The following is a 13,765-nucleotide window of genomic DNA, read 5'->3' as shown; positions in this document are numbered from 1 at the left end:
GCGCAACAGTGCACACAAATCCCGAAGGCCACAGAGCAGCGTGCCTGATTCCTTGCAATACCTCCATATGGCGCTCGCCTTCACTGCACCGCAGCCCATGCAAGAGCCCACGTTTCTACCAGAAAGCTCACCTCAGTGCATAGCATTTGCCGCCACAATTTCCTGGTAAGCATTATGGTTACATAAGCTGCAGTTGCCGGGAAGCGTGAGAAGCAGTCAGGGATCTTTGAATGCTATCGCATTAAACTTTTAAAGGCGTCCTTCAAAATTTTACAGTTGCTGATGCAAAGGCATCACTGCCTTTCATGCTTTCAAATACAATGATTATTAATAAACTGAATGGATGTCCTCTGAAATATCAGACAGTCTGACTGTCCACAGACACTATCAAAACTGCTACTGCTAGGTCATGACTGCGGACTGCGAGCGTGAGGCTGTGACTGCAGACGCCTGTAATCAAAGGGTAAAATTAACTGAAACTTAAGATAGATACTAAAAGGGGCCATTAAGTTAAAATGTGAGCAAACTGCGCTTCTACAATAGCAAAGTTACCACTGTTACCATGAGAGGAGGCTTTGCAAGAAAAGATACAAAAACGAGACTCGTGGCAAAGCCACTGAAGTAAGCACACCAGCTCAGCATCACGTCGTCGATCTCGACAGTGTCTACTCAAGTCTAGATAAATGTTTAATAATAAATTGTGTGCTTCAATGAATAAAACAGCGTTTTCTTAATGAAAGCAACTGGAATGCTAATGCATTTCGTCGGACCACATTGAAAATTAATATCTCGAATCTGGTGCAGTCCTAAGAATTCATTCCAAGGGAATACGCCCTGTAAACTCACCGACTATAATTCGTAGAATGAAATAGTGGTCATTATGTTAATAATTAAAAAGGTAATTAACATAATTATGCTGATTATTTAATTACTTTGGTTTCTTATGGAAGTAATAGAGTAATTTAGATCCAGAATTAGAGTTCTGCTATCTGCCACAGGCAATTTTTAAAAATTTGGTACAGCTGAAAAAAAGAAGACACCCTGAATATTGGAGGCTATAAAGTGGGCCGCTGGAAGCCAAGCCAGCAGAATATACAACAAGGCGGCATCCAAGATAGGGTGGCATGGCTCGGAACAAACAATTTAGTCTGAAAAAATCAAACTTTCGGGTCTAAATTCATCCGAAAAATCAGTTGCGCAAATGCATTAGCTCTATGGGAGCCCTGAGGGTGCATTTATTAAGCCTGAAATATTAATCAAGTCCGAAAAATCCGTCGGCAACTATATCTATTGGCAGGACAATTTCACTTCGTTAAAACAGGTTGTAAATACATGTATATATCTCTATGGAAATTTGAAGGGGAATTTAATTTACTTCACCATATCCACTATTTCATTAATATCCCGTTTCGTTATAACGCAGTTCGAGTGTATTTCTGCTCCTTGATGGCTGTATTTAGAACTACTATAATTGCAACTACGTGCAACATTACTGAAGCCACAAACTGAGAACACTGTACCTTGGAGTCGATGCGCGACACCAGTTTCAGTACGCCGCACCTCATCGCAACGGGAACCTGTTCGTGGTTCAGCAGCGCCAGCAACGTGTTTGGCTTCTTCAAGGTGGTGTCCCAGGAAGCGATGAGTTTCAGCAGCTTCCTGCAGACAAATGGAACAAGAAGGCGAGGCTTTTAGATGCCTTGCGCGAAGCTGAAACATTCAGAAGATCAGGCTCTACAAATATCTCTTGCCAACGATAATAGGCTAATTACACTATGATTAGCAACATGCAGCCTCTACTGCTAAATGTTACCGATAGTTCCAGGATTTAGGGCAGCAAACAGCAGTCGTTCACAACCGCCCAACAAAACTTTCATTAGGCCAACATAATGCACACTGTTGGACCTTAATATAACAAAGTAAACTTAAATTTGCTTTGACATGGCTTGTTTTAATGAGTACGCTACTGCTACAGTAAAACAAAAAATGGGAGACCCAAGAGAACATCAGTACAGGCACAAGGTAAAATCATTTAAGCTGACTTAGACTCCACCCTGCCACCTGTTCATGGCACCCCAACTTCCCATGTAATCACGCTCTCTTTTTTTTCTTTGTTCCTTGATCCAGCCCGAAGCATGCAGTAAAACAGCACCAATTACAGTGAAGCAAAATATTTGTTTGTTCAACAGCTCGAAATATGCATTATGATTTATTATGCTAGCAAAAATGTGAAGTACTAAGCAAAAGCTATGTGTAATGGCACATCTAGATGCACAGGTGCATTTTGGTAAGTGGCCTGGCTGGTGAGCGCCCGACACAGTAAAACCTCGTTTATTCGGAAAATCAAATAATTTGGACCTGTCCTCTGGTCCCGGCAGACATATGCATTATATAATGCAACGAAACTCTCGTTAATTCTGACCTATCTGACTGCAGATCGGTTAATTAAGACAACTCTTGGAGCTCAGAGCATCGCAAATGTGCAATGCAGTGGAGCAAAAACAGTGTTAGCGTGCACCAAAACAAAGTAGCGGAGTTCAACCATAGTCATTAGTGGAAATCGTACATGAAACGCCAGAACGCGTCATGCCTATTTGTGCCTTTAAAGGCTTTCTTCTTGCGTTTAAGCCGCACTTAGCCCCGCATTGGCCTTGTGCCTTCATGACTCCATAGTTGCCATACATGATCACGTCAATAGCGGCCACGGTTTTGCCCGCAGAGGTTGTGGCAAAGAGTAGTTTCATTTTGACTTGGTGCATGCGTCAGCTCGGTGCCTTTAGAACAGCAAGGCCACCGTGCATGATCACATTGACAACAGCCGCGGCTTCGTTTGCAACGGTTGCAGAAAACAGTAGTTTCGTTTTTACTCAGTGCGAAGCTGTCGAGGATGAAGACCACCGTCTACATCGCAATAGGCAGTGACCTGGCAACAGTGGTGAAAAACTAATGGAAACGTGCGCATGGTAGTGAAAAGCATCCCAGATGAAGACGCACGCTGCAGCCACGCTGTTGTGAAGGAAGCAGCGAGGCCTTCGCTGCTGCGAGTGCTAATCAGTCATGAGATGAGAATTGCAGCTTCTGCACTACCTTCCAGGGCTAGTTCACCGTGCGGCTAATTACGCGCTCGACACATAGGCGCCAAGTACAGCTGCATGTAATCACGGTTTCACCGGTGCAGAAGCAGCTTCTGCACTACTTCTGTGCAAAATAGAAACAGGATTTGTTGATTCATTCAGTAAATAAAAGCGTGTTGATGTAGAATGCATTTGCTTATTGTTTTCTGGGTACCCTCGATAATTCAACATTCGGTTAATTTGGACATATTTTTTTCAGTCCCATAAAACCCAAATTAACAAGTTTTCACTGTACGATGCAATCACACCGACTGCACAGTTGCACATTAATAGCAGCGTGAAGTGTGTGTTGTAACTCATCACTGCTGATATACTGGCATGGTAATTCGCCAATAGCTCACCAACTCAGGGTGGCACACTCACCCATGAGTACAGTGACCGATAGTCACTGCACACTTATTTCACAGGATTGAGATAGAGTGTTAGTGAGTGATGGATGGTGTTAGTGTATGTGGGCATGAACAGGAGTGCATGCTGGTGAATTTGAGCAGACTTCAGCATGAACAGGAGTGAGTGCCAGTTAACATGAGTATGAACAAAAGCCACAAATGTTCATACTCATGCCAAATCGGCAACCATTCCGTGGGCATGCCAAAAGCTTGAGGACAATGCATCTGAACAATCCATTCTTGTTTTTCATCAAGCTGAGTGGCTACAGCCAAATTCCCAGGTATTGTAGTAATAACCCATGTCAGTTGCTTTTGCAGGGCCCACAGTCGCTGCTCGCAGTGTTGACACATGTTTAGTTATATTTTGTAGGTCTTCTTCCTCCTCGTGAGGATAGTGGATCTAATCCGGGACCATCTACAGATAAAATGCTTAAAGACATCATGCATGAAATATGCAAGATCAAGCTACCTAAACGTAAGCTCTTCAAGCCCAGGTCTTGAAAATGTACTTATTTCTATTGACAGGAAGGTAGATGATATCGTAGCCACTGTCATGGTATACGCGTGTAAAGTAGCTAAACTGCAAAATACCGTCGATCATCTGGTTCTTAAGGTAGACGATTTGGAAAACAGAAGCAGGAGGAACAACTTATTCCTTCATGGGCTTCAAGAAAAGAAGGGTGAACAGCACCAGGTCTTAGAACAGGAAGTTACTAAGAAAATCCTCGAGGACGTACTGAAAGTTACAACTGTAAATATAGAGTATATTCATAGGCTTGGGAGCCCATGTGAGAACCACTCCCGACCAGTCATATTTAAAGCACCGTATTTACTTGCATAATGATCGCACCCCTGAATTTTGTTGTCAAAATTCTATTTTTTTTTTTTATTTCACGTGTAATGATAGCACCCTGAACTTGCCGCAGCGATATGTCATGTGACAAGTCTAGCTAATAATGATCGCACTTACCATCTGTCGAATGCTACGTGAACGACTCATCAAGACAGGCGAAGCGGTGTGCACGCACCAAACATTCTTAAGTAGATGCCTCATTTCATTACTTTCATCACTTTCTGCACTTCCATGACAAAAAGAGGTACAACCAAACTTGCCTTTATTATGGGTAGGCTTTATAATGGTTGTGGTTAACAAAAACAAAAAAGGCGCCTTTCGATTCTTTTCATCTGCACTCGTGGGCATGCAACAAATCGCAAGCGGCAATGATAGTAGCCACGTTTACACCGATACGTTACAGGTGTACCCTATTCATACACCAACGCTTGTAACACAGCTAAGATATTCGCCCACCCTTAGCGGAAATGTGCCGTATTAGGATAGCAGTGAAGACAGATGCCGAAGTTTATGCAGCACGCCGGCCATGCATTTCTATGTCACTGGCAGCTAAGCGCGCCCATCTGTTTCTGTCCCCTCAAAGTGGACATGGCAATGTTATTGCAGCAAACTTGCCGAGATTAACGATATTATTCATCACTGATACAGAAGAAACTGTTTCAATGCACGCAATGCGAGCAAGAAACAAGCAGTCGCCCTTTGAGCGATTAGGAATGAGATAGCCATCAGTTTTGCAAGCGCAAAAAGCTGAAACCGCCCGCGAAATAAAATCCAGACGGCCGCCCGCCTGCACGCACGCCAATGCGCGAGCAGTGGTATATAGACACGCGAGAGCAAACTAGCGCTAAAACAAACCATGCAACGAAAACCGAGAGAGGGAGGCACGCGAAAAGAATTCCCTGTATCCCCACATAGTGGCAGCACATGACAGAAAAGAAAAAGTTAGGAAATCGGCACGCTATTTAAAAGTACAGACGGCGCCGTAAATATACAGCATCGACCATTTTCGGACTTGTTCGCGGCGCTGTATATTTACGTCATTGACCGTCAAAGGGTTAACAAACTTTTCAGAAATCCCTTGCTGACTTCTTGTAGTTTCAATGTAAAAACATTTCAGCACTACGAACTTCAGAATACCGAACTTTTCAGAATAAAAATATTTTATCAGTTTCCATGTCATGTTAACGCCTCAGTACTACGAATTAATATTCCGAAATCTGAGGACTCTTTGATTTCCATCTATCCATTACGGCAGCCGGAACAGTACGCTAGCAGATGACATAGCACAAAAAACAGACGCTGCAGCACATGGGTTCAGAAAACCCGAGACGGTGCCGGATGAAAAGAAGGATCGCCAGAAAGGGACATTTTTTTTCTTCTTTTGAGAAAGCAAAACACATCAAGTTTTGCGAGTGCATCCTCCACCCAGACAAGTGTCACCTAGCAACGAAGGCACATCTCTTCCTTCTCACGCACTAGTTTCTGCACACGCTTCTTCTTTCTTTCACACTTCTTTCTGCGGTCGTACCAGCTACATGCACGCAGAAATGTAACGTCCATGCTTGCAGGGATGCCACACCATGACACTGTTCAGACTGTGTTGCTTACACAGGCTTGCACTTTGGGATAGTTCAGGTGTCAGGGTGTCTACCAAGTTGACATTTCCAAATTCCCTGAGTTTTCCAGGTTTTCCCTGAGTGCCATTGCAAGTTTCCCTGAGTGATGCAGAACTATGCTTCATGTCAAGACGGGCTGAAAACATATCGCCTCATGCTGTCACTCCCTAGTAAGCACATGAAAAAAATTTAAAAAGCGACTTAATATAATTTGAATACTAAGGAGTAGTGTTTATGCTATTCAAAAAGAGATTAGAAGGCAGGGGTTAGTAAAATGCACAGCAAATAAAGTGTATTCGAAAAAAATTGCAATGGAGTCAGAAATTCTCAAGTACGAATAAAAAGTAGATGCATATAGAAGCAAATATTTTCGAATATGAGCTATTTCTATCAACTGATAGCAAGCTCAGTGGTATGAGGCCCGAATCTGTCACAACTGAGATTTTCCCTCAACAGCTCGTAAGTCAACCTCAACTGTTCTGACATACTCTCAGCCCGCGCACGACGCCCAAGTATTGTGTTTCACTGCTTTAAGGGGGGATGAGGGGATCGGAACTAACTTTTTCATTTTTTATCTTAGAGTGATGAAATTTGGCATACAGGTTCGAAATAGCATCAAACAGACAGCTGCAAAGTTTCACAATCATATCTTCAGTAGTTTTTATTTTATCATTATTTATATATTGCTCACATGTTGCTTGCTCGTGGAAAGCCTAGCGTGACAGCAAAATGGGTTATGGGTCTGTAAATGTTTTTAATAGTTACTAAGAAGTATAGTCTAAGTCAAGATTCTCTTAATTTCTTTTTAAATTTCTCTGCTCTTCTTCTAAACGATATAGTATGCACCTTCTCTTTATGTTTAGAATGTATCATGCTCCAATTATTGTGTAATAAAAAAATGGTGAGCCTAAATGGTAAATCTGAGACTGTCTTGACATAAGGCACACTTCACCAATTGCAGCAAAACAAACAGGATTAAAATCCGTGCTCCCATTGCCGTGCTATGCTTTCCACGAGCGAGGTGATAAGCTCAAAACAAACTTTTGAGAAAACAAGCCTCAAAGTTCCATACTGGCACACACTGTCTAGAATGCTCCTGCATTGTAGAATTTGGTGTCCTTGGCAGCAGGTGACTTCTTAGCCCTCTGTCCTTTCAGGAGATGGACTTTGTGTGCCTTCTTCATTCGCTGGGAGTCTTTCTCGACAGCCCGCTGAAGAGAGAGGGCACCAGGGCGCAGGCCCAATGTTGTGCACAGGTCTGAATAAGCTTTCAGACTGCCCGAGTTGTACTTTGAAATTGCCTCGTGCACTGCTGTTTCCACAGCAAACAGTGAGGCATGCTGGTCTTTTGATACTAGTGACCATATCACTGAATGGAGACTCTCAGCCGCGTTTTGAGTTTTGCCTCCTCTGCACCGGGCCAGCAACTGAGGGTCTGAGAGGCGCTGGTACACAGGCAGGAGTGCTTCAGCAACTTTAGCTGAAAGCTTGTACTTGTGAGCTGGTGCTGGCTGCCCTTCTGCCTCAGCTGACCGGTGGTTGCACCAGCTAAGGGGGCCAGGGGGACACAGCTCATGATGGGGCTCATCATCTGTTGATGTGATGTGGTAGTACGTTGCCATTACTGCCCTTTGCATTTCCTCGACTTCCGAGTGGTTCCGCAGAGCAAGGCCATAGTAGTTTGTCAGTTTTTTGATGAGCTGCTGTGTCAGGCCCCCCTTTCCACCTAGTGGCTCTCCTTTCTTTGCCTTGGCCACCAAAGAGCGAAGTGCAGCCCCCATTCGTTTTTTAACATGATTTATGCAGTCCTCTTTAGATAGCTGCACAAAACCATAAACTTCTTCATCACATAGAGTGCGAAACATGCGGCTGTCCCCGTCACAAACTATGTTTGTGTAACGTAGATCATTTCTGCTCAAGGAGCGCCTGAAGAGCTGTAGTGCAGCCTCAACCTCCATTCTTCCAGAATTCACATCAGTGTTTTTCTGGCACTGGTGTTGCTGCTTCCATTCAGCATAGTTGGGGTCACTTTCTGCTGGCTGTCGGCTGCACCCAAGGCAGAAGTTGGACAGAACTATGCAGTCCAACACAAGCCCTGTATGGAAATCAATTATACAGCCTACGCCGGTATGGGAGCTGTGGCCGCGTGTCAACCATGTGCCATCATACACTACTGTAATGTTCTTTGAAAATGTTGTCTCCATTTCAGTGTACACCTTTTTCACTGCCTCTACAGCATCTGTGAAGATGTTGTGTGCAGCTGCCGCTGCGGCAGGCTTGAAAGTCTTTTTGAGGTGCCCATCATATGTTTTGTGGTGTAACCCACGATGCGAGACATTCATGGTGGCCCAGAAGTCATTAAGAGCAGTTGGTCCTTTCCCAATGCTCTTTATTGCTTGCATAGCTCTGATGTTGACCTCGAAAGCTCTAGAGCCGCTCTTCCTTTGTGAGGACCACTCAGACTGTAGGGTACTACCACAGGAAATGCATGAAAGTACCATCTTCACAGCTAGTCCCAGTTCAGTCTCGCGGTGCACTGCTAGGCCGGGCTGCTGACAAGTTGGGCAAAGCGGGGAACCAATCAGCGAGTTCAAAGCAGCAACTTGAACAAGCATAAACTCCTCTTCTGGAGGTGCGGGAATGGCATTTTCCTGTGAGCCAGTCAGCCCGAACTTGCGCTCCGTTGCTGAAACCGCGCGAAGCGATTCGCGAACTCTCGACGCTTGCAGTTCTGCAGTTTCCGCGGACACAAATCGTGTTTCCAGGTGAGCTTGAATAGTGCGGCGTTCACTGGGCGAACAGTCAACACTGCGATGAGCGGCAAGGTCGGCCGCCGGCGCATCCGCGGCAGCGAGCGTGCGCCCGCGTTGCAGCTCCGTCGAAGCGCCGGAACTCGTCGATGGCATGGGACTGCCTTCACTGGCGGTTGTTGGCTGCGGAGACATCTCGGCGTTGAACGACACACCGCGGAAGCGCGTCTCCGATGCTCTGCAGTCGGGCGGCGATGACCGCTGCAAGCTCACTCCGTAATCTGTGCTGGACGAACTTGCGACGGGACGCTCGCGTACGGCGAGACTCACTGGCATGTCGATCGTCACCGGTGAAGTAACACTGCGCCCGCGCTTCGACGGCAAAAGATCATGGTTCGTCTCACTATCGCTGGCTGGTGCTCGACTCGGCGCAAGATCCCGCAGCACGTTGGGCGAGAGATCGCACAGCACGTTGGGCGCGTACTCCGCCGATTCTGAACGGACGCTCGGCTCGGCCGAACCACCTGCTGACAATCGCCGCTTCTTCCTTGCTGTGACGGGCTTGCGTTTCCGCTTCCCGTAGGCATGCTTCGTCCGGTACTTCTTTTCGAACGTGCGCGGATCCATTGCACGTGGCCGACGTCCTCGAAACACAAGAGAAGGAAAGTCCAGAAAGGCTTCCCAGCAGCGGACAAAAGCAGACGCTCCTTGCGCTCCTTGCCTCGGCCGCCATTATGGCGCGGCGTCGACCAATGAGGAGGCGCCTTACAACGAGCCGCGGCGCAGAGCCAATCGGGGCGCGGCAGCCATTGGCTGCTCCGTGCTGCCACTCTCCTGTTTTTCTTTTTTTGTGCGCTTGCTGGCTGGCAGGGAAGGAAGGGAAGGGCTGGGACAAAGAGTCAAAGAGTCGGGCTTTCCAACGATACCAAAATGGCGGCGCTCCGTGGCGGGAAAGCCGAGCAGTCGCGCGTTGAACTTCGCGGCTTTTTCGCGATTTCGGGCGGATTTGTGGACGCCGGCACCGACAAATATATTTATTTTAAGTGCTTAGAGTTTGTTTTTCGGTGAAATATTTCAGTACAAGATAGAAATGATGCTGTAGATTCTGAAAAGCGTACTTTTCAAAAATCGATTTTTTTCGCGAAAATCGCGATCTGATCCCCGCTTCCCCCCTTAAAGAGTTTATTTTGGTTTGGATGAGGGACACCTGCATCTCGGCATCAGCCAAAACTCAAGCACCTTCAAAACGGCGGCAGCAAGCTTCTTTTCGCGTTTATTCCTCAATGCGTAGGTCATTTCTGTTCTCGTCCTCCTTCCGTCACTCGTTTGCCCCAAGGACCATTTGAAGCATCTTGGTCAGTTGCACAGTCCACGACCGATTTTTCGAACTCCTTAGGGGCTGCGAAAACGTCCGAAAAATCGGCCAGTTGGAAAAAAAATAAGTACGCGTCATTTACTGCCCTTAGGGGCTGAAACCGCCACAGGCACGTTCGAAAACGCTCTGAAGGCCTGTCGGTACACATATTAGGCATATCAGTGCTCGTATTGTGACAGGAAATGCCGGGTGCACGGGTGCATAATTAAGGAATACATACTGTGTTCCGTGGCAATAGCCCCTTCCCACGCTTGTTATGCTTCACTGCAATACTTTTATGTATGCTTCACCAAGTAACATTTCTGTACAGAGGCGAAGCTGACTTTCAGGAACCGGCATTTACTAAGTCAATCGCGAGGACCACAAAGGCGGAGTCCATGTCATTGCTGACAGCAGCTAATTCTTTCAATAAAAAACTCGGCACCCAACGGCAAGAAGCTTCATAGCGAACGTCGAAGCAGCTAGGCCTAGCGTTGCCGCAGTGGTGGCAACGGCTGCCAGCGGATCTGCGTGCGAGAGTGCCGGTTCGAGGTGGCGAAGTAATCAAAACGGCAGCCGTGGTGCCTTTGATTATCGTCGTTTCGGACCTGCGGTCACGGCAAAACTTCTGGCAAATCGGACGGCGAGGAGTTCTTGCGTCGGAAATTTCACACGTTCTGATACGTTGATTCTATGGGGTACGTGACGGTGCCGCGAAGCCGTCCAAATTATCGGGAATCCGGAAATTCGGTAACTGTACACTGGCAACTCCTCCAGCCGACGAGAGGGCGTCAAAGACGATTCATTACGATTCCTGTCTGTTACTCGAGCCAGCATTACTGCGACTTTCGACCCTTTCAGTAAGATTGCCGCTAATTTTCCCTGATAGAGACCCAAATTCCCTGAGTTTTCCCTGACTTTTTCCAGACTACTAAAAATCCCTGAGAATTCCCGGTTTTCCCGGTTGGTAGACACCCTCGAGTAAGAAGCTGTGGTGTCCAAGGCAAGGAATGTGAAAAACAAATAAACAAAATGAAACATTACACTTTATGGTTGATATGGAGCTTCTTATTTGTTAGCGGTTTTCTCAGCATCATCATTTCTTTTGCACGCACCACTCTATATACAGTGGTGCGGGGTGGCAGAATCTATGGAAATAGCAACAGTGTGGGCCAACAGCCGACAGCTACGCTTTCATGGATAGCTCGTACGTTGACAACTGATAAACTGATAGTTTGATGGATGAAATGGTTAATTTTGGGGCTTTCATAACAATCTTTCAAAGTAACAAGCAATTTTCCACAGTCCCCTGAAGTTTGTTATATGGAGAGTTCACTGTAACCGTGCCAGTCTTAAAATTGCAAACATCACTTACAGCACGTACATAGACAGGGTGTCTACCAAGTTGGCATTTCCAAATTCCCCGAGTTTTCCAGGTTTTCCCTGAGTGTCTTTGCGAAATTCCCTGAGTGATGCAGAACTACGTTTTATGTCAAGACGGGCTGAAACCATATCACCTGATGCTGTCACTCTCTAGTAAGCTTACGTAAAATTTAAAGAAAAACGACTTAGTCCAATCTGAATACTAAGGAGTAGTGTTGATGATATTCAAAAAGAGAATAGAAGGGAAGGGTTAGTAAAATGCACAGCAAATAAAATGTCTTCAAAAAAAATTGAAAATCCAGTCGGACATTCTCAAATATGAATAAAAAGGAGATGCATACAGAAGCAAATATTTTCGAATATGAGCTATTTCTATCAACTGGTAGCAAGCTCAGTGGTATGAGGCCCGAACGTTGTCACAATACAGATTCTCTTTCAACAGCTCATAAGTCAACCTCAACTGCCCTGACATACTCTCAGCCCGCGCACAACACCTCAGTGTTGTGTTGCACTGCTTTAAATAGTTTATTTTGGTTTAGGTGAGGGACACCTGCATCTCGGCCTCAGCCGACACTGCTTTTGAGCTCACGCTCCTTCAAAACGGTGGCCAGCACACTTCCTTTCCCGCTCATTCTTCAATGCGCTAGGTCATTTCTGTTCTTGTCCTCCTTCCGCCATTCGTTTGCCCCACAGATCACTTGAAGCATCTTCTTGGTCAGTGTCACAGTACAGGTCCGATTTATTGAACTACCTAGAGGCTGCGAAAACGTCAGAAAAATCGGCCAGTTGGAAAAAATAAATGCATGACATTTACTGCCCTTAAGAGCTCAAACCACCACAGGCACATTCAAAAATGCTCTGAAGGCCTGCCGGTACACGTATTAGGCATATCGGTGCTCGTACTGTGACAGGAAATACCGGGTGCACGCGTGTATAATTAAAGATTACTTACTGTGTCCCATGGCAATAGCCCCTTCCCACGCTTGTAATGCTTCACTGCAATACTTTTAGTAAAGCAATGAAGGGGGCTAGTTGGTGAACGTTCATGGTTATATTGCGCTCAGTTTTACAAACACGATATTAAGGAAGGACAGGACGTGGACGGACGCAGCGCAAACTACCAACTTGGTAGTTGGTAGTTTGCGCTGCGTCCGTCCACGTCCTGTCCTTCCTTAATATCGTGTTTGTAAAACTGAGCGCAATATAACCATGCAATACTTTTGTGTATGCTTCACTAAGTAACATTTGTGTATGGAGGCGAAGCTGACTTTCGGGAACCGGCATTATGTAACGCACTGTGCTTTCCAAGCTTCTAAGCCAATCGCAGGGGACCACAAAGGCGGAGTCCGTGCCATTGCTGACAGCAGCGAGTTCTTTCAATAAAAAACACGGCATCCAACCGCAAGAAGCTTCATAGCAAATGTCGAAGCAGCTAGGCCTAGCGTTGCCGCCGCGGTGGCTACGGCTGCAAGATAATCAAAATGGCAGCGGCGGTGGCTTCGATTAATGTCGTTTCGGACCTGCGGTCATGGCAAAAGCTCCGGAAAATCGAACGGCGAAGAGTTCTTACATCCAAAATTTCTGACATTCTGCTACATTGACTCTATGGGGTACGTGGTGGTGCCGCGAAGCCATCCAAATCATCGGGAATCCGGAAAGTCAGTCGTTGATTGTACAGTGGCAACTCCTCCAGCCGATGACAGGGCGTCAAAGACGATTCATTACGATTCCTGCCTGTTACTCGAGCCAGCAATACCTTGATTTTGACCCTTTCAATAAAATTACAGCTAATTTTCCCTGATAGAGGCACAAATTCCCAGAGTTTTCCTTGAGTTTTTCCAGACTACTCAAAATCTCTGAGAATTCCCGGTTTCCCCGTTGGTAGACACCTTGCGCCTTGTACAGTCTGGAGTGTTGCTTGACTTTGCGTACTGCTTTAATCTGGCACAGCATGTGCAGACACCGACACGTGTCCCACAAAGGCTGGCACTGACATTATCGAAAGTGTACCAAAGTAAAGCACTTAGATTTATCTATAATGCTCACGACAGGCACATTTCAGTCACCGAACTGAGATTGTATCTGGGCCCAAGACAGTAGAAACTTGCCGCAAACTACAGCATTTACAAACAATGTATAATATCATTAACAGCCACACTAAAATTAGATTTTACACCTATATGCAATTTAATGAATCGTGGCAGACAAGAAGTAAGCATAATCAAACAATTTTAACATTGCATGTTAAAACAATCATAAATTGTTCTTCCTTCCTGCCCAAAACAA

The 13,765-nt window shown here is 45.8% G+C and overlaps 1 protein-coding gene across 3 annotated transcripts in view; it reads right to left on the bottom strand.

Moving 5' to 3' along the window:
• Window positions 1-13,765, bottom strand: part of l(2)k09022 (HEAT repeat containing 1 homolog l(2)k09022) — a 107,384-nt gene that overhangs the window by 52,520 nt on the left and 41,099 nt on the right. For all 3 annotated transcript variants that reach the window (XM_055069069.1, XM_055069070.1, XM_055069071.2), the window contains exon 19: window positions 1,521-1,659. In XM_055069069.1, coding sequence (XP_054925044.1) covers window positions 1,521-1,659 — 139 coding nt within the window. The remainder of the gene's footprint in view (window positions 1-1,520; window positions 1,660-13,765) is intronic.

This window comes from Dermacentor andersoni, chromosome 9 (genome assembly GCF_023375885.2).
Source record: "Dermacentor andersoni chromosome 9, qqDerAnde1_hic_scaffold, whole genome shotgun sequence".
Classification (NCBI taxonomy): domain Eukaryota; kingdom Metazoa; phylum Arthropoda; class Arachnida; order Ixodida; family Ixodidae; genus Dermacentor; species Dermacentor andersoni.
The sequence above is the reverse complement of the archived record's forward strand: the minus strand, read 5'-3'. Positions and strand labels throughout refer to the sequence as shown.